Consider the following 19,377-nt stretch of genomic DNA (forward strand, 5'->3'; position numbering starts at 1 on the left):
ACATTGCCTCCATAACTTATTATGAGAAACAAATGAATGGAAAAACATTTCCAGGAGAAAGTGTTGGTGAAAAAGCATCCGCTCTATTCTCAGTTTGTATAGAGAAAATGAGATGACAGTTCTCTCATCGCCACCAGAGGTGGAAATGGGTCAAATTAAACACAAGCCATAGCTTTATGAAAATAAAGTGCTGTAGTCCATCCGTGAACTGGTGACCCTGCAGCATCTGAGGCTCATACATTTTTAACTGTTTAATTTATCTTCACATTCTCATTGCCCTTAGAACATGCTGAGCCTCACTTCCTTCTCAACCATATTGGAGCATTTGGACTTCATCCAAATATCAAATGTTAATGTTTGTTTCTATCGATCGCTTTGTTTTCTTATTAGCTTCTTTCTTCCTCTCTCTCTACTCTCTTTCTTCCATCTTTCTTTTCTTCTCCCGATGTCCTTCGCATGAAAGCCTGAACTTGCAGGTTGACCTTACGTGTTTGTGTTGAATTCCCCTCTATATCATGTTATGACCTGCTGAGCTGTGCATTAAATCACAAGTTGTGTCGGCCGGAGCTTCGAGCTAATGGGAGCCAAGGTTGGGGCACTTTGGCCTTGTTTTTACAGTAATGATGAAGAATAGAAAACACACCTTGCAAATCAATGTTGTTCTCCTTCTCTCTTGCAGTCTCAGCAGAAGTGCATTGTGATCTTTGCCTTGGTGTGCTGCTTCGCTGTACTGGTGGCTTTGATTTTCTCGGCAGTGGACATTTGGGGCGAAGATGAAGACGGGATCACAGAGGAGAACTGTAGCAGGAACTGCAGGTGAGCATTGCAGGACCACAAACACACAATCCATGTTCAGTGCAGTGGTTCCTAATGTCGTCACAAGTAACTGCTTTAGTAGCCGTTCTCAGCCCTGTGGTAAAACACTGCAAGGGTGTGTTGCTTCAGGTACTTGATGCTGTGTGAAACGTTGAGCCGGATTAAATGTGTTTACGTATTGTGATATTCAAAATCTTTTGCTAGCAAACAACATGGTAGTATTGGCTCTTCAGAAACCTATGTGGAAGCTATGTCCATCCAGACTATGGCTACAATTCACTGCTGCCATGATCACTACCAGCATTACACAATGTGTGGCTATTGCATTGATTTCTGTTTCTTTTTGCAGTGCATTTAACTTTTTTTTTAAAGATTTTTTGAGGCATAGACACCTTTATTAGCAGTGGATAGATCGGAAACATAGGAGAGAGAGAGGGTGTGTTACATGCAGTAAAGGACCTCCGGCCTGGATTCGGCATGCGCTCTAACCACTCCGCCACCTGCGTGCCAGTGCATTTCACTTTTTATGGTAGTTTTGAGAATTTCACGGTTTCTTTTTGTATTGTTTGTGCAGGTTTAGCAGTCATTCTTTATTCATAGGAGCTACAATGTGTCAAGTGAAGCAGTAGAGATGGAAAATGTATTAATTGTAATAAATAAACCTTTTCAAACTATAGTTGACATGATTTGGGATCTCTATCTTAAGCCATTGGTGAACTAATAACTGTTTTTTGGCTCCAGTTTTGAGCCATACATTTCCACTTACATTTAGGGCATTTAGCAGATGCTTTTATTCAAAGCGACTTACAATAAGTACATTTGTTGGAAGAAAGTGCAACAGTATATCGCTTTCAGTTCAGTAAGGATTTCACAAAAACAAGTTTCAAGCAAGCCTAATTGCGAAGTTAACCTGTAGCTGGTATACAACAGAGATAAGTGCTAAGATACAAAGTGCAAAATACTAAAGTAAGTGCCAGTACATACAAACAAGTAATGAGTACGTACTACATAAATCAATCCCTGTCTGTTTCCTGTTCCAGTCCAGCAGCTCTAACCCATTGGCACAATATATAACCTGCAGTATCTGAAAGCCCCACAGCATTGCTTGCATTCATTTAGAGAGAGTTTGCTGTTGTCTCAAAGTAAAACATAGTACATGCCAAGTACCAATACAAAACAACTTTGTGTTCCTATTGTAGCTTCCACTGACTTTGAATGATTATTGTTACTTTAGATTAGACCAGACCGAATAGGTTTTATATATACATTTTAAGAATATGGATCCTCAGACTACGATGTCCTGGCTCCAGAGTGAAACTGGCTGTTCTGCAGCCATTCTCGCTGATACAGCAATCCCTGCTCTCCACTTTGTATACTGGTTCCTCTCCATTAGAGGCTTCCAAATTACCAATCAGCCTTCAATTACTTCCCTCTCTCTGTCTCTTCCTTTATGCCCGTGTCCATCTACTCTCTCTCTCCTCTACCCCAAATCAGCCATGTAACAACCTTTCAGAGAACTCTATCAGGCATCCCTCTCTTCCACTTAAGGCTTCCACTTAAGGCTCCAAACTTGGAAAGCTGAATTGGACTCCTTTCCTGCTCTGAAGGACCTTGAGGGTATAGAATGAAAGATGGAGGGATGGGTGATGGGTGAGCCAGATGGAGGAGAAGAAGAGGAGGATTTGGGGTTGGACTGAGATGAACAGATTCATCAGCTGTTATTGGCAGCTTAAGACCTAACTTCTAACAAATCTCAGAAACGTGTGCTGTCATTTTTCCAAGGGTGCACTGTTATTTATATCCCATAAGCTTAATGACAAGGTTTTAAGGTGACATGCATCAATGAAAGACCTTTAAGGTGTGCAGGTGTAACATTATTGATGAATTCATCTATTGGCTCATAACAGCTTCTAGTTCAAAATAGGAAAAGTGACAGATTACTTTGAGACTAATGGGGCTTTCTCATAATCACTTCAATCACTAAAGGTGCTTGTGAAGCAGTCAGTATTCACTCGTTCAAAATAAGCCAGTGACTCACATACAAATGAAATTCATGAATTATTCATGATGTATTATTACATTACATTACATTATTATGTATTATAATAATAAAAACTGATCCTGTCTAACTTTGCATCTATTAAAAAAACTCTCTTTCACCTCAAAAGTTTACATATTTCAGCATAGTTGTAACACAATATGCTGATTTTTTTCATTTATTTTTCAACCCCTGCTGGGCCGAACCAAATTAGATCTGGAACGCTGGTCTGCCCTCCCCTTATCTCTCGCAGGTCTTTTCTTTCCCAGTCCATAGCAGCATACATTAAAAAACTCTTCTTTGACCAACTTATTTCATCTTTATTTGGAACGCCTCGGATATGTAAAGCTATCCATCAGAAACCCCTGTAGCTGGTGGGTTGGCCCTACAATCTCCAACAATATTATCGGTCCTGCAATATTAGACCTGCAAAGTCACTTTCCACCTGGCAATCCAAGTCCCCAGACACTGAAACGCTATGTTGGCTGGCCTTAGAGGCATCATCTGTCTCTACTTCCTTGGGTTCACCATATATCAAAATTCACTACCAATCCAATCATATCCAGTTCTGTTAAAATTTGGTTAAAACAATTTCCAAAGGCTTTTAAATTTCACTATCTCTATGAAAAAACATCTTACCAACCTGAGGGGTGGGGTGGGATTTGTATGGTGGGTGGATGGGTGGGTAATATATGCGTATATGTGCCCTTTGATTGCTGCATAAACTGTGTTTTTATATCTGAAGCTGAAAATAAACCTTGATTTAAACACGCCTTTTAGTAGCCTAAACAATGACTCAGCAGCTTTTTTGTTTGTGATGTTGTAATTCAAACATTCAGTCTTGTTGTTTTGTAGATTTTCCTTTCATCTTTTCCCCCCCTGCATAATGAACAATGCAAACGCCTGCATCTCAGGGACAGAAGACACGGGATGTTGCTACTGTGCTACTAAAATAAATTAAAAGAAATCCAGATAGATAGATGATGACAATCACTTCAAATCTTTGTCTGGCAGTACAGCAAAACATAAATCATACGATTTATAATATTCCCTCTGCAGCTTCAGGTATGATTGCAGTAAAACATGATTCCCCTTTACATCACTATGTGTTGCTTGTTGTTGGAGCAAAGTGGTCGCAGTTTATCTGATTGAAGCCAAATGACAGTCTGATGTATCCCTTGTGTACATGTGTAATTGCCTGGCGTCAGACGGTTGTTAAGCAGGTTAGTATTGATTTACAGTTGCCTTGTGGAAGGGCAGAACCAACAGAGAACCAGACTTGCTGCACCCCAAAAATGTAGCTTAGCTTTCAGCCCTCCTTGGCCAGTCGGCTGCTTAAGGATACCACATTAACTGTTTTTATATGAACGTTTGACAGCCACAGATAGCATTTTGTCAGTTCAGCTAGTGCAGTTGGCTATGTAACAGTTAGGCAGTTAGTTGGTGTCAGTATTTATTAACAATTAATTATTAAGTGATTCATACACCTATGGTATAACAAGAATAATTTAAACTTAAAGACCCGATGCAACAGGTTTGAGGAGAACAAATCATTCAAGTTCAGAGTTCAAAGACTCAACCAAACTCAAACCAACCAAAAAAGAGTAAATGCACAAACCAGAGAAATAAGGCTACTGAACTGACCAAACAACTCTCTTAAAGGTGTCATGTGTTGGATTTGGTGATATCTAGTATTGAAGATTGCAACCAACTGAAACTTCTCCAGGGTGCCAAGTGTTTAGGAGAACTACGATGGCCGACGCAAACATGTGAATGGCGGTATCTGGACCAAGTGTTCTGGGCTAACGTAGAAACATGGCGGCCGGCTACGTAGAAATTACCTGCTTCATGTGTTGTTATACAGTTCAAACAGGTCACCCTAAGATTGATGATACACTAAATAACATTCAGCCAGTAGATTCCCCTAAATGCTGCACATTGTTCCTTTAATCGAGGTATAACTGACAGGAGCTCACTACGAGCCTATCGTGAGCTCCGATTAGTACATGGAAACTATTGGCTGTCGTTCAAAATGTCAGGGAACACCAGGACAGCACCCTTGACAGACATAGAACTATAATACATTGAGTACCTGCATGCTACATTCATTTCAATAAACCAAAGAGAATCGAGGACAAAGAAACATTTACTTTAGTGGCTTAAGTTTCAAATCATCAATTTAAATTTACACATAAACCGTGTTTGCATGACAACAGTGTTCCTGATGTAACAGAGGAAACAGTGGACTTGACATTTAGCTACCTCAAAAATGAGCAGCATGCAGGGAGCAGTGCAGCAGCGGCTCCTGTGATGCCCATATTAATGTCCTGGCTGCCGTACACCCAGAGCTCAGGGCAGCTCATGAGAGGCTGGATAATTTATATCAGATGGCAGCGGCAGACACTGGTACAGCTCCTGCTGTTACTGTGTACAGCAGATACACAGCATCACAAACACTTACATGTGGATCTGGCAATTTTACAGACTATCCTAATGTGCGTTAGTGATTTTAACATGTAAATTTACCTCAGCCCTGACAGCTGTATATCACTTTATCTATATAATATATATATAATTTTAATCAAACGTCACTTGCTGCAAAGATGGGAAACTATTATCATTTAGATAAAGAAGGATTTGACATCCAGACACTATCTGTGCCTTGCTGTCTCATGTGTTCACACAATAAAGTTTCCACTGAGGTATTGGCATCTGGGGATGAATCTCACCCCTGAGTGTGCAGACGGGTTACAACAGCGTTGGGCAGCACAGGCTGAATAAATCCTTGAATCCCTTGCAGGCAGAGACGGCTATACCTCCCGGTTCTCTCCGCTTTTTTTTTTTTTTTTCATACAAGTCTGCCTGCCTGTTTAAATGAGTCAGAAGCACCATTCATCACACCTCCCATCGAGTACAGTGGACTGAGAGGATTTCTTTCAAAATAAGATTACCTCTCCTCCACTTCCATCTGTTTTCCATCCACCCTGGTTTTTCCTCATTGTTAGATTGTCCTAGTTTCTCGATGTCTTTATCGAACAAAGAGGACTGTATGCTGAGCACAGCAACACATAAATCTTCTCTGTAATTTCATCACAGCCCCTGCATTGTTTTGTTTGTGCCTTTTAGTCCTGTGTTCAGTCCTAAACCTCTGTGGCTGACAAGTGGAAAAATACCCACCCTCACTAAACTTTACTTGTCTATTGGCGGATTGTCTAAGACTAATTTCTATGAGGAGAAACCAGCCATGTTATGATCACAGAGCTGCGAGTCCTACAATTTGACCCTTGGCCACTCTCCAAAACCTGACTTCGCTTTACGTTAGCCAGGAATACATTTTCAAGCTGTGAGCTGGCAACTGGCCCCCACGATGTGATGCCAGTACATTATCACCTGCAGCACATGCTCCTGCTAGTGTGCCCTTCAGTGAAGCACTCCATAGACCCTGAGATGTCACACCTCGACTGACCCTGTGCTCTGACTGGCCTCAGTGCTAAGATCAGTTATTACTGCATTAAAGAGTCCCTGCCAGGGAATCAGCCTGAACAGACTCCAATGTGTTGAACTTTGGAAATAAATAGTGTGGAAAATAAGTATTTCCAATAAAATAATGAATCAAAATTAAGAATATGATGCATATAAGCAGGGGCACATTGGTTGGTGGACTGGCATCCAGTGTTATACAACTGTGGTTTGAAGACCCCTGCTTGACTCCAACCATGCACACTTTAACAATGACTTATTTATAAGCACACAATGGACTCGTCATGATGCACTTTTAACTCTACATCAGAGATCTTCAAAAGGGGGTCATGGACCCCTAGGGGGTCTGAAGAGTTACTGCAGAGTGTCCCTGAAATTATTTGAGCCCAAACCTTTTTTTCTTCCAAAAAATGTAAATGTATGTCCAAAAATACACCTTAACTGAAGACCTCTGCTCTACATATTGAGTCACCAAACTAATCTGCAGTATATTTGCCAAAACTTTTCTTATGAAATCCATCCCCTCACATGATTAGGGTAAAGTCTTGGGCAGAAGTGGTTCTTACTTTCTTGGAAAACATTTAATCCATAAACGTAATCAAGCATGGAGGTTCAAAATGTGTATCAGAGTTTGCCCTCACTGTTTCGCCGTCTCCCTGTTTATGTTTCTCTTATAAAATCTTACCGGTAGAAATCGACGTCTAAACCAGATATGGACTGAATGTGGTGAGCACTGGAGCTTGATAATAGTCTCGTTCTGTGTGGCTGCAGATCTAGGGCTGCCATGGTTAATTTAGTCTGTTGACTCCAGTGCTAATGTCCCTGTCAGGCGCCCTGGAGGGGTAAAATGAGTCATGGTTGACCAAGGGCAGGGGTATTCACAGTCCTTTTATATACCTTGCGTTGCAATCTGGACACACGTCAGGGAAGGACCCAGGGTCATCCGGTGTTTTGGGTCTTAGCATCGGACACCCTCACTCTCACCAAGGCGACCCAACCGGGGTTGGTCAAGTCCACTTATGCCTATAGCAGAACCAGAACCCTGTGCTGAGACTGTCCAGCAAAGACCCTGCAGCCCACTTCGATTGGCTCCCAGCGGGACTTTCAACCCTCCCTCCGACAATCAGCCACCAGCTCAGCATGTTTTGCTTTGTTTCTCTCCTGTGCCTCGCTTTAATTATGATGCAAATCAACTAACATTTTCCACATGATTTGACATTCATCTTGATGGGATAGTTTTATGATAGATAAAATACCTGACTGCACTAGCCTAAGGAGCTAATCTCAAAGATATGTCTATTCTACACTCCATGCAATCTACTGAATATGAATTAATGATGCTTGCTGCAACTACAGTATATTAGACTGCATCAGGCTGTTGATGACTACATTAAAATGCATAGTGTGAGAGCGCAGGGAGTCGTCTTTATGAGAAACCAAGAAGAAGGCAGCAAAAATGAGTCCCTTTTCCCTGACTAGGTGTTATTGAAACGGCATTGCTGACAACACCACACTTTAACCTTCCATCATTCTCAGCCCCTGCCAGAGGCAACCTATACAATATTTAATAAAGCTTTGTGGGCATTTTGGTCTTGAAATTGTGACAACTCTAATAATGCTACCGATCCAGAGTCGGGGTCAGCAGTAAGAAAGAACCTCATATCAGTGGCACCCAGGCTCATAATAATTATGCTACTTATTCAAACAGAGAACTGCTTTATGAAAGAACGCAAACCTCAAGTTCATTTCGTCAGCACTTTTCGATTAACAGGTCCCTTTGGCTCAGCCTAATGATGCTGTTTTGCAGCATAATTTAAGTGCAGGTCCTTATTTTCTTCATTATGTTCCTTCTTTACTCGTTATTTTCTCGTTATGTCCTACAGAGTAGTGCTTGTGGAAAACATCCCAGAAGACATCTCCTTCTTAGACAATGGCACAGCACACCTCCCTCTCTCAGCGGGGCTGTACAACTTACTGGACCGAGCTACCCGGGTCGTAGAGATAGTTTCCCCGCTGTGGCTCCTCAACTCCTCTGATTATGAATCCAGCTTCCAGCCCGCTGCCAGACAGGTAACCCAGATTTGACTCAACAGAAGTTGTGGCTTTTATTTCAATGTTGAACTCCTCTTCATGTCTTTGCCTTTGAGCTAATAATCAGTGATGGGAGTACTTGGATCCTTTATGTGAAGGGGACACATCATCATCTTTTCAGTACATCCACAAAATATATGTGAAATAAAACAAACCAATTATTTTTTATGGGCTAAACAAAAATCAGATTCAGGTCCACTCTCTACATCACATGCAGACTCACTATAATATATCATCTCACACCAGAGTATATCTACCCACGGCTGCACCATATTTTTCTTGCAAGTCAATCAGAGCAGACTGGGTTTTTGAGAGGTGTCTGACACTTCACAAAGAGGGTGAATACAGGTTTATTCAGACTGACACTATTATAAAAAAATAGCTTTTTTTCAGCATTAGAGCAAGTAAACATGAACTAGTAAAAGCCCAAAATCCTGAAAAAAGCAAAATCCGTCCCCTTAAAGTTAAAGCACAAACAATGGAGAAACTAGAAAAGGGCCTACAATTAATATTCAGAGTACAAAGCACCCAATTATGGGGAGTACAGTTGTATCAAAATATCAAATTAAATGTACTTGCTCTGCAATTTTTTTGATACATTATCATATGACATTATTAGGTTGTTAATGATGCATCAAAGAAAAAGCCGTTGTTGTAGCTGGTCGAGGTGGAGCTATTTTTAGATACAGCCAGAAAGTCCAAAAGGTGGAAAGATAAGTATCGGGGGTTGTGAGATGATTAATGGGGTTAAAAAGACAAAAGAAAAAAAAGGGGGGGATCAAGTTCTTCTACACTAATTCATAATAAAAAAAATTCTGTACGTTTTGCTCTTTTTTTAAAGAAGAAGAACAGAGACAAGCCAGGAAGATTAGCCCACTGGTTTAATGATTCGATTAAATTGTATTTTTTTTTTTATTAGCTTATCATATTAAGGCATCGCATAAGGGTAGGCTTAATGAATGTGTGATGTGTGTGAAAAGGTGGCTTGTAGTTGTACTGATGTTCTGATCTAGAGAAGCTTTTAATCCACTCTGTCAAACTCACTTTATCTGAAAATGATGTAAAATTAATGAAATGGAGTCAAAAGTGCAATATCTTCCTCTGAAACGGAGCATATTGTAAACGTGTAAAGCATCCTGATCTTCAGGTAAGTAAGAAGACTACACAGCTGTTACATCTCATGTTTATCATATCTTTTCTGCTACAATAAAGTAGACCAAATGGCAATATGGTATATGCTATGAGTGAACAGACACAGGTAGGATAATCAGTAACTGGCCCAGTAGAATGGGTTGCTGGTAGTCTGGGCTATTTTCAGGCTGGAAATGAGCTATTTATTTGGGGTTTGAACTGGATGTGTGTCATTGACAGTTGCCTGAAGGCACACACACACACACACACACACACACACACACACACACACACACACACACACACACACACACACACACACACACACACACACACACACACACACACACACACACAGAGAAGGGGGGGGGGGGGGGGGGGGGTCTGTGTTAAGGCATAGAGCATGTCAGCACTAATGAAAGCCTCAGGCTGTTGATTGGAACCTAATAGCTCCTGCCCAAGGCCTCCGGACAGATCAGAGTTAATGGCCCTTCATCCTCCAGCTTTCTGCAAAAAACAGCTGCCAAAAGGGAGACCACTCTTTGGAAGGGAAGAAAATGTAATCTACTGTAAAAGTGAACTTACAAGAAGTGAAGTTTCGAGATGCTTTTGTAGCACGTCTGCACTACACGTCTGTTTGTGTCCAAAGTCTTCTCTGCAAAAGAAGAAAAGGACTTTCTCTTGGAATATTTACAAGCTTAACAAGGGTGTACACTTTAAAGGTACACAAGTAACTTGGATTTACAAATTATATACAATAGATATAGAGATATTCTGAATGAGGGAGAATCATGGTTAAAGCCTCAACTTATTTCATTAGACCCTCCTAGTTCACACCTTTTCTCCACATCCCTGATGTGTAACAAGCTTTCTGCTAGAAATCTGAAATAATGATGACATAATCAAGGTTATTTTTCTCAAACTGAAGAGCTGTCTCCAGAGCCACGGAGGTTATTAAAAAATGTTTTTTACAGGCTGAATAGTCCTGATGAGTAAACTGAACTAAATGTCTCAACGTTAAAACTGCTCAAGGTGAATTTAATATGTTACGAAACAACAGACTTCCCAGTGTCAACACTGTCTCCTCTGGCAGGTTTGGTGTAAATCAATCTATACTGATGGAACAAAATATTACACATAAATATAGACACATCTTCCCATTTTACCAAATTCACCCCTCAATTGTCTCAATCACCTTTAACCTCTTTCTGTTCATCTACATCTCGTTTGTGATTGCTATGCATTTAACCAATCGATATGATTGGACATGATAGGTTTCACCTCTACTGACCTCTTCAATGCTCTTCATGAAAAAGAGTCTCTTCGTATTCGTAGTGTATCTAAGATTAAAATAACCTGGCAGCATATTGTTTTGTTTTTTATTTGTTGTACAGAGAGGATATATATATCATTAGTGCAGGTAGCTGGACAAACAAAAGAAAAGAGTCTCACCCACAAATACTTGATCAAAACAAGAAAAGAAACTAGACGTCCCAGTTCCTGGTTGAAGACAAAGGACCTCTGGGAAATGTAGCACCGAAATGTCACAGAAGTGATTTCTGCTTGTGCCGCAATATTCAAGAAAATCAAATCAGTGAACAAGAATCTTTCCTAAATGCATGAATATCATGTGACAGCAGAGATTCTGTGATGTGTTTCCCTCAGGGCAGGGCTCTGCTGTCCAGGCTACAAGGGCTGAAAGCTAAAGGGATCCAGCTGAAGATCTCCAGTGGGATGACCGACTCCACTGAGCTCGAGATGCTCGCCAAACACAGTCAGCTCCCCCTCTCGCCATATTATACATTCTGTGTCTGTGTTCAAACACGCTGCAGCTCTGTTGACTGTTTCCTCTCCATGTTTGTCCTGCTCATCCACTCGTGTTTCACTTTGTTAAATGTTGTTTCTGCCTGTGGAAGGATCTGCGTGTTATCTTTCTCCTTGTCTCACACGTTACTCCGTTTCAGTCTTTTTTTTTTCTCTTCATCACTGCTGTTTCTCTCACACTTCAGGCGCTGAAGTCCACTACGTGAACACGACAGCGCTGATCAAAGGCCACCTTCACTCCTCCTTCTGGGTGGTCGACCGGAGACATTTCTACTTCGGCAGCGCCAGCATGGACTGGAGATCCCTTGCCACTGTATCCAAGATCAGCCATGCATCACAGCACGCGCATGCTCACACTGAAACATATGCAGACTCACACTCAAAAAACAGGGGCTGTGTCAGAGACATCTGAGAAAAATGCAAATCGCAGTCTCAGTCCTGTAAATTCTGAAGTTGAAGCGTAACACAAAATCGGCAAATTGTAACGATTTCAAATCACAAACTTACAAACTCTGTTGTCATTTTGTATCCAACAGATTTACATGAGATTTAATTAAACACCAGACTAACAGGAAATATAGCATTTTATTTCCTAGTTCCCAGCCCTCTCATGCATATGGATGTTACAGTAATGTCTTGATTGCCTGTTAATTTATTGCATTTATTGGCAATTTTGTCCAGATTTTATACAGATTTATTTATTACCACAGATAACACATAAGTACTTCACTTGGAATAATGACTAAATCATTTATTATTTATAGGATTCAGTTGCTGACACATGCACAATAACACATGTCGGCAAGTTATGGATCAAATCAAAACACATTTGAACCATTAGAGAGATTTGATTTGTCTTCATCTTCAAAAAGTAATTGATGGGTAGAGTGCATGGGTGTGTGCGTTTTAGGGGGGGATGCAAAAATAGCAAGTGGCCATTCTTTCATCTTCTTCTTCAAAGCTGAGATCCTTGCACGGTTCATTCAAGTGCAGACTCATTTGTTAGGCATCTTTATCTATCTTTAGACACAAAGGACTTGGTGCATGTCGGTGTGTTTTAAGGGAGATGGAATAGGTTGTGTCAATGTAGACTTCAGTCAATGGGATCTAAGCTGTACTGAATACTCTGCTCATGTAAACACTGCAGGGAGAGAAAGAATGTGTGGAGTGAAAGTGGAGGCAATTTAGAAGGAGAAATTGAAAAGTGTCTCTTTGAAATGAAAACGCAGCAGAGAGCAAAGAAAGAAAATAAAGAAATAAGAGAAGAACCACTCTGGATTGGATTTTTTTGGAAATAAATAAATCTGATGGGGATAAAGATGCTAGACAGCATCTTTGCTGATCTTGGACATTATCTTGAGCTGTCTCCATGGTTATGGTGAGCTAACAGAGATTGTGTTTGTTCTCCAGAGGAAGGAGCTGGGCGTGTTGGTGTACGACTGTAGCTGTCTGGCTCTGGACCTCCACAGGGTGTTCAGCCTCTACTGGGGGCTGCAGTACAGAGACTTCATCCCATCCTTCTGGTCTAAGCGCCTCTTTGCCCTCTACAACAGGGACACGCCCCTGGAGCTCACTTTCAACAGCACAAAGGCTCAGGCCTACATCTCTGTAAGTGGTGGATAAAGCATTAGTTTCTATTGTTCATCTGGACTCTGCAACCTTTAGCATTTGGAGTCTAAAGTTAGTAAAGTATTTATCAGATAATAGCATTCAAATGCCTTCCAAGAAAGGATATTAGGCTAATTGGTTGCTCACATATTTCAGTCATGAGTTAGTTTTAATGGATGTTACGGATAGAACAACCTTTACAAAAGTGAACCACAGAGTTTGGTTTAATTTGGCGGATTCAGATTTTGGGACAAGTTTGTATATCAGTTGTGGAGAACTAACGGTACTATTCCATGCTATTTTGACAGTTTTTTAACTCTTCATTCGACTTTAATCCTTTCACAGGGTTTCAGTTCATGAAAGTTAATTGTAAATCTTTTTGGTGCCCTAAAAATGTCTCGTTCAGCGTCTGGTCGTACTCTGTTCCACACACTCCACACACTTCTGCTTTGCAAAAAGCCAAAAACCAAGGTGGCAATGGGCAAAATGCGATGACGTAACGTGAGCGTAACCAAGCCAATCAGTGCCACACACACCTGATTGCAGAGAGGTGATTCACTCTCCCTGAGACAAAAGATTGCGAGCCCTCACAAAAGGTCTATTATCAGAAACTTAACAATACATATCAGCTGAACTTAGACACATATATTCAGGTTTTATAACGAGGGACTCTTTATAAAGTACAACACACTGTGGAGCAACCATCCCCAGTGGAGGTGACAGTTGTACCACGTGACTCTGTGGGACACCGTGTCTTTCAGTGTCATCTTCTTCCTGAAGATGAGTGACGATGATGTCATCCAACCTGCAGGAGCAGCATATCTGCATATTATTAAGATTCTGTTCTGAGTCACTGTCTTAATACACATCTGGTTACGTCTTCTATCACCTTTTACCAGTGTGTCCTAAATGTCTTCTCCTCCGACAGAGCTCCCCAGATGTTTTCATCCCCAAAGACCGTAGCAGTGATCTTGAAGCCATTTCCAGGGTCATCATGGAAGCCCGCCATTTCATATACATCTCCATCATCGATTACCTGCCCCTGTTCAGCCGCAACGCTCACAGGTTAGAACTGCTGTGTTGCTTTGGAAGCCCTTTGTATTCCCTTGCATTCATCTTCAAAAGCTTGGCTGCTTAGCTTCGGTTCAAGTGATTATACTCTGTGTGTCCATATTTGTCTGTGCGTTTATGTGTGTGCCAAGGTACTGGTCCCGTATTGATGGTCTTATCCGGGAGGCTTTGATCCTGAGGAAGGTCCGGGTCCGTCTGCTGATAAGTTGCTGGGAAAATACTCATCCACTTACTTTCAACTTCGTCTGGTCCCTGAGGAGCCTGTGCATGGAGCAGGCCAACTGCTCACTGGAAGCAGTGAGTACAAGGCCACTACCTACTATTTTTAACTCTACGGAGATGCTTTATCGATGTTCACCACTGTGTGTGTGTGTGTGTGTGTGTGTGTGTGTGTGTGTGTGTAGAAATTCTTCAACCCCAGAGTGCAGCGGGATGGCAGTCTCCAGGGAATAAACCACAACAGGTTTATAGTGACAGACAGAGCCATTTATTTAGGTGAGCTCATCGACTAGACTTTATGATGGTGTCCTACATGTTTCTGCTCACCACACAGACCCCAACTATAAATTGTTGCTTTTACATTATAGTGTGCAGACTAACAGTATGAATAATAATAATAATAATAATGAATATTAGTATGAATTAGTGAGCTTTACTGGTGCTGATATTCATGTTTGTGAAGTTTGGAAAAAGCCCGGCCAGATGTTTCCCCTTGCTAAGTCTCAGAAAGAAAGCAAAGTCATCTTGGTGTTTTAAGATTTTTTGGCTTCCAGCTGTGGTCACTTTGTTTCTTTCTCTGTGACCTGACAGGTAACCTTGACTGGGTAGGGAACGAGTTTACATTTAATGCAGGAGCAGGCCTGGTGATCAGTCAGCCAGAGGGCGTCGAGGAGCGGAACTCCACTGTTGTGGATCAGCTGCGGGCCGCGTTCGAGAGGGACTGGTTTTCACGTTACACACGCTCACTGCAGGCCAATAAGATCCCCGTCTGCAACAAGCACCAGATCAACAGGCTGGTGCCCGTCAAATCTAGCCACCCAGACAACGGACCGGCGCCCATCAGAACAGGCCAGCACGAAAAAGGACCTGCACCGCTGAGACACGGCCACAAAGATGACGAACAGGCGCCAGTTAAAACAAAGCACCATGACGACAGACTTAGCAAAATCGGTCGCCAAGGCAAGGCCAGTGGACCGGTGCCAGTTATAGACAGTTTCCAAGAGAGGGGAGGAGTCAAAATGAGTCACCTTGGCAACAGACAGGTACAAATCAAAGGTAACAACGGTGATAATCCAGTGGATTTACCCAGTGAGAGCAGCGGCAGCAGAGAGATCTTCAACGGGTCCCTGTGATCACGAAGCACGATAAGTTCCTTTTCACCGAATGATGAGAACTGTTCTGTTCCAGTGACGACAGACTGAACACGCTGGATCTTTGTAGCATTTTTTCGTTGCCATTTCGAAGGAAACAAAAACTTAAAATCTGGTTTGCAGGACTCGATGGTGTTCACTGAAGAACTATAGGAAAGTAAACGCTCTACTGAAGTCACTGAAGGCACTTTTGATGGATTTTTTACCAAAACATTTTGGTTTGGACGATTAAAACACTGTAATAACAACATAAACCGTACTACTTATTTCATCTTTTTTCTTTCCTGATTGAGATCTCTCAAGCAGAGGATACAGATTCAAACGTCTGATTGCCTAATCATTGTATTGTCACTTTAGCTGTTATGTGGCTGTCATCATGTATCACCCTTTAAAAGTGAGGATGACGCCTGCATGCCTATGCAGTCATGGGGAGCAGTGCAGCATGTGTAGCTACGTTTAGCATTAGAGATGCACCCCAAAGTAGTGGAAGATTGACTACGCAGCTTCACATGTTGTGGCTCTCTTTTTGCCTCTGGTGGGACACTTTGGTCTCATATAAATAGTTTGTGCATCTAAAGCAGTATTCTGAATAATTCACTGTCCGTTCAAATACTCAAAACTGTAAACAAATGTATTACCACTGATAACGTTAGATCTTTGTCCCAGACCAGGCAAACCTGAAACTATCAATTTCACATAGACCCATCTAAAGGGCTTTTTAAACCTTTGCAAATTCATTTTCACTCCTAAGAACATCCTGAAATTGCCAAACTTTGCATTTAGTCCTGTAATGGAAACAACCCAACTCGCTTTGAGTGCTGACAGCTGAGGAGCTGGGGCTCTAAAAGGATGATAAAATCATGCCCATCATGATTTAATGTCAATACCTGAAGCTCTAAACACTACAGTCAGCGGTTACATAATCCAGGACTTGATGCGACATTTATCTCTCCACAGCAGGATGGTGAATGTCAAAACTGTGTTTATTAAATAACACCAATGTATGGTGTGGAGTTTTAAATCAGTCGCCGCCATTGAAAAGATATTGTTTTAAACTATTTTTCCCTGGAGGAAAATATTGATCTGGAAGGGTCCTTATGATAATCATTCCAGTTCCCATATACAAATCCTAGGAAAATAATACAAATTTAATGGATATCTACTGTATAGCTCTCTTCTGCATGCACTGTTGGGACGTATTGAGCAAATAGGGGACCAGAGGGTCTCTGCTGCCAGCCAAATCAATACAATGAATTTTTAACGGAGCTTGACAGTTGCAGTTGCTGCAGTTTAACCTCAAGGACATTGTCGCCATTGACTGAATATATATTATCTTTACGGCGTGCAGGTGGAGCTAAACATACACGATTGTTATTAAAGAACAGCTGATTTACTTTCGACTTAAAGCTTGTAGCAGTTTTCATCTGCATTTTGAATGATTAACTGTCAGTTTCAGACCTTTAATGGAAGACATGTTTTTTAAACTTCCAAAGCCATTAATCAAGGGAAAAGGGAGACATTTCCATAGAGGGCTACATAGGGATGTCTTTATCAACAGTATGCAGGGTGTTATGGTCTGTACTTTAATGTTAAAGCAGGTGTAATGAACAGAGAACCACTGGATACTTTAATTTAGCTTTAGCTGTAACCAGAAATAACATAAAAATAGACAGGCAGTCATTTATATTACGTGATTTTTTAAATGAAGCTCTTTTTGTGTTACAGGTCAAAAGGAATTTCCACCATGCAGACTCAGTTCAGTGAGTCATAACATGTTCCCTTTCCTGTGGAAAATCACACAAAACACGCCACATGACAATTGTAATTTGGTCATGATGGATAACTTGTGCCATCTAGAGGATGTTTTGAAAAGACCATTTCTTTTCACGTTTTTCTACATGATTCCTATGATTCCTTTAAAAACACAACGTATCTTTAACATGCGTTGTTCACAACTGCTGTTTGTATGCCGATCCTTATAAAAGGTATACATTATGTTTATATACAATTTTTTTGGTATTGTTTATAAGACAGCACATATTCTACTCACAGCAAAGAATGGGAAGTTAATATATACAGCATTCAAGTGTTAATCAATAATAATGTAATAAAAATAGCAATTCCATGTTTAATTTTAACATGCATAAAACAAAAAATGTGTGCTAACACTTTCTCACAAGCATCAATTCATCCGTAAAATGATGAGTCCCTCTTATATGACAGTAACACCTATATAAGCAAACATTCTGTTTCATTTCTGCAAGTTTCTAAATACAGTAATTATGTCCACTTATTTTTTCTTACAAAGCACTAAATTGACAAACTGTATTACATGTAATCTGATAGCTGATCTAGAGTAAGATTCAATACTGCTGCTATTGTCTATGATTGTTACACAGGGGGCACTTTGCGTATATTACTTGTTTGATTGTTTGTTTTCAAAGTATTTTGATAATTAAAAACTGACTATTTTCCAGTGAGCAAGGACCAGGACTACACCTTTAATCAACGCTTTACAATTTGCTTCATGCAAATAACAAAATCCAAGCAAAGACAAAAGGAATGTTTCCCCTGTCCATCCCTCCAGTGAGATTAAAGACAGGAATAGAACCACAACTTTCACTGAATACTTTGTGAACGATGCTGTTCTTTTGTTGAGGCCAGAAGGGTGGATGGGTTTGATGTAGCTGCAAAGTTGAACAGACTGAAGCACCAGCCTGGTTTGATTGAAATGCTTTTTTAATGTTGCCTATACCTTTATTCTATTGAATTGTTTCGGCATGACTGCTGCTTGCATGCCCTGCCTTTATGAAATGTGCACAGAAGCTATGAGCCTTTCTAGAGATAATGATAATAATGAAAGCGTATATACCTTTAAAAAGAAACTACAGAAGGAATGTATTTATTTATGGGATACCCTTGTTTATGCACACTGAATTATTATCGCTATGGTTTTTACTCTTAATAATAATAATAATAAAAAACTCTTAGCTTGTTGTGTCTTTGTTTGTGTTTAAGTATAAGTGACTTGTGTATCCTTAACACAAAGGCTGTTAATTAAAACACGGTGGCTTACCTCAGAAGTTAATCCTGAGTAGCTACATCACTGAGGCTATTTATCATGAAGCCTGAATGGACAGATTCAAGTTGCAACTGGAACACATTGGCTGATTGTAGACAGAATAATTACCAAATATATTCACCCCAATTCATCACACAGGCATGTTTGTGCATAACTGCATCATATTTCTGATTAGTGTTTGACTGGTGATAATTGGCCACACACACACACACACACACACACACACACACACACGAACAATCATCAGTGTGTGTTTGCAGAAGTGATAGAATGTTACGAGGTAAATTAACTCTAAGTAAGTACTGTACTTCCATACAAATTTGAGGTACTGCACTTGAACTCTGTTCAGAGGTATATATTCTACTTCATACTCCAGCAAATTATTTGATAGCTTTATTTACTAGGTACATTACAAATTAAATGAATGCATTAAAAATGGAAAATGAATAGTTTTTATGCCAAAAATGCAAAACCATGTCATGGTTCCAGCTGTTTATGTATGACTTGCTTTATTCCTTTTGATTATTTTAATTGTTTTAATTTATTTTTAGTAATATTGAAGCTTTGGACTATTTGGTTGAAGAAACCTCTTGGGTAATTGCGATTTTTTTTTTTTTATTTTTTTTTTTTTACAAACCAAGGAATTGAGAAAATCGAGAAAATACATAACCTGTAATAAAATAGAAATGATCAATAGATGTAGAATACAACATAGTTTAAAAAAAATGAGCTGCACCTCAGCCAACAACAGCTTACACTATAAAGCATGAGTAATAACCTACTAATCTAAATATATAATGCAGTATAGAATAATTTAACAGTCACAGCGGTATTTCACTGGTATTAGCACTTTAGCATGCTTAAGT

General features: G+C 40.4%; 1 protein-coding gene across 2 annotated transcripts in view; it reads left to right on the forward strand.

The window, feature by feature from the left end:
• Positions 1 to 18,412, forward strand: part of LOC311020524 (inactive phospholipase D5-like) — a 47,195-nt gene extending 28,783 nt beyond the window's left edge. For both annotated transcript variants that reach the window (XM_084020603.1, XM_084020604.1), the window contains exons 2-10: positions 680 to 816; positions 8,218 to 8,404; positions 11,222 to 11,330; positions 11,566 to 11,693; positions 12,791 to 12,988; positions 13,917 to 14,053; positions 14,191 to 14,356; positions 14,464 to 14,554; positions 14,870 to 18,412. In XM_084020603.1, the coding sequence (XP_083876729.1) occupies positions 680 to 816; positions 8,218 to 8,404; positions 11,222 to 11,330; positions 11,566 to 11,693; positions 12,791 to 12,988; positions 13,917 to 14,053; positions 14,191 to 14,356; positions 14,464 to 14,554; positions 14,870 to 15,411 (1,695 nt within the window). In that variant the 3' untranslated portion in view covers positions 15,412 to 18,412. The remainder of the gene's footprint in view (positions 1 to 679; positions 817 to 8,217; positions 8,405 to 11,221; positions 11,331 to 11,565; positions 11,694 to 12,790; positions 12,989 to 13,916; positions 14,054 to 14,190; positions 14,357 to 14,463; positions 14,555 to 14,869) is intronic.
• The last annotated feature ends 965 nt before the right edge of the window (positions 18,413 to 19,377 follow it).

The sequence above is a fragment of the Eutrigla gurnardus genome (assembly GCF_963514095.1).
Source record: "Eutrigla gurnardus genome assembly, chromosome: 11".
Taxonomy (NCBI): domain Eukaryota; kingdom Metazoa; phylum Chordata; class Actinopteri; order Perciformes; family Triglidae; genus Eutrigla; species Eutrigla gurnardus.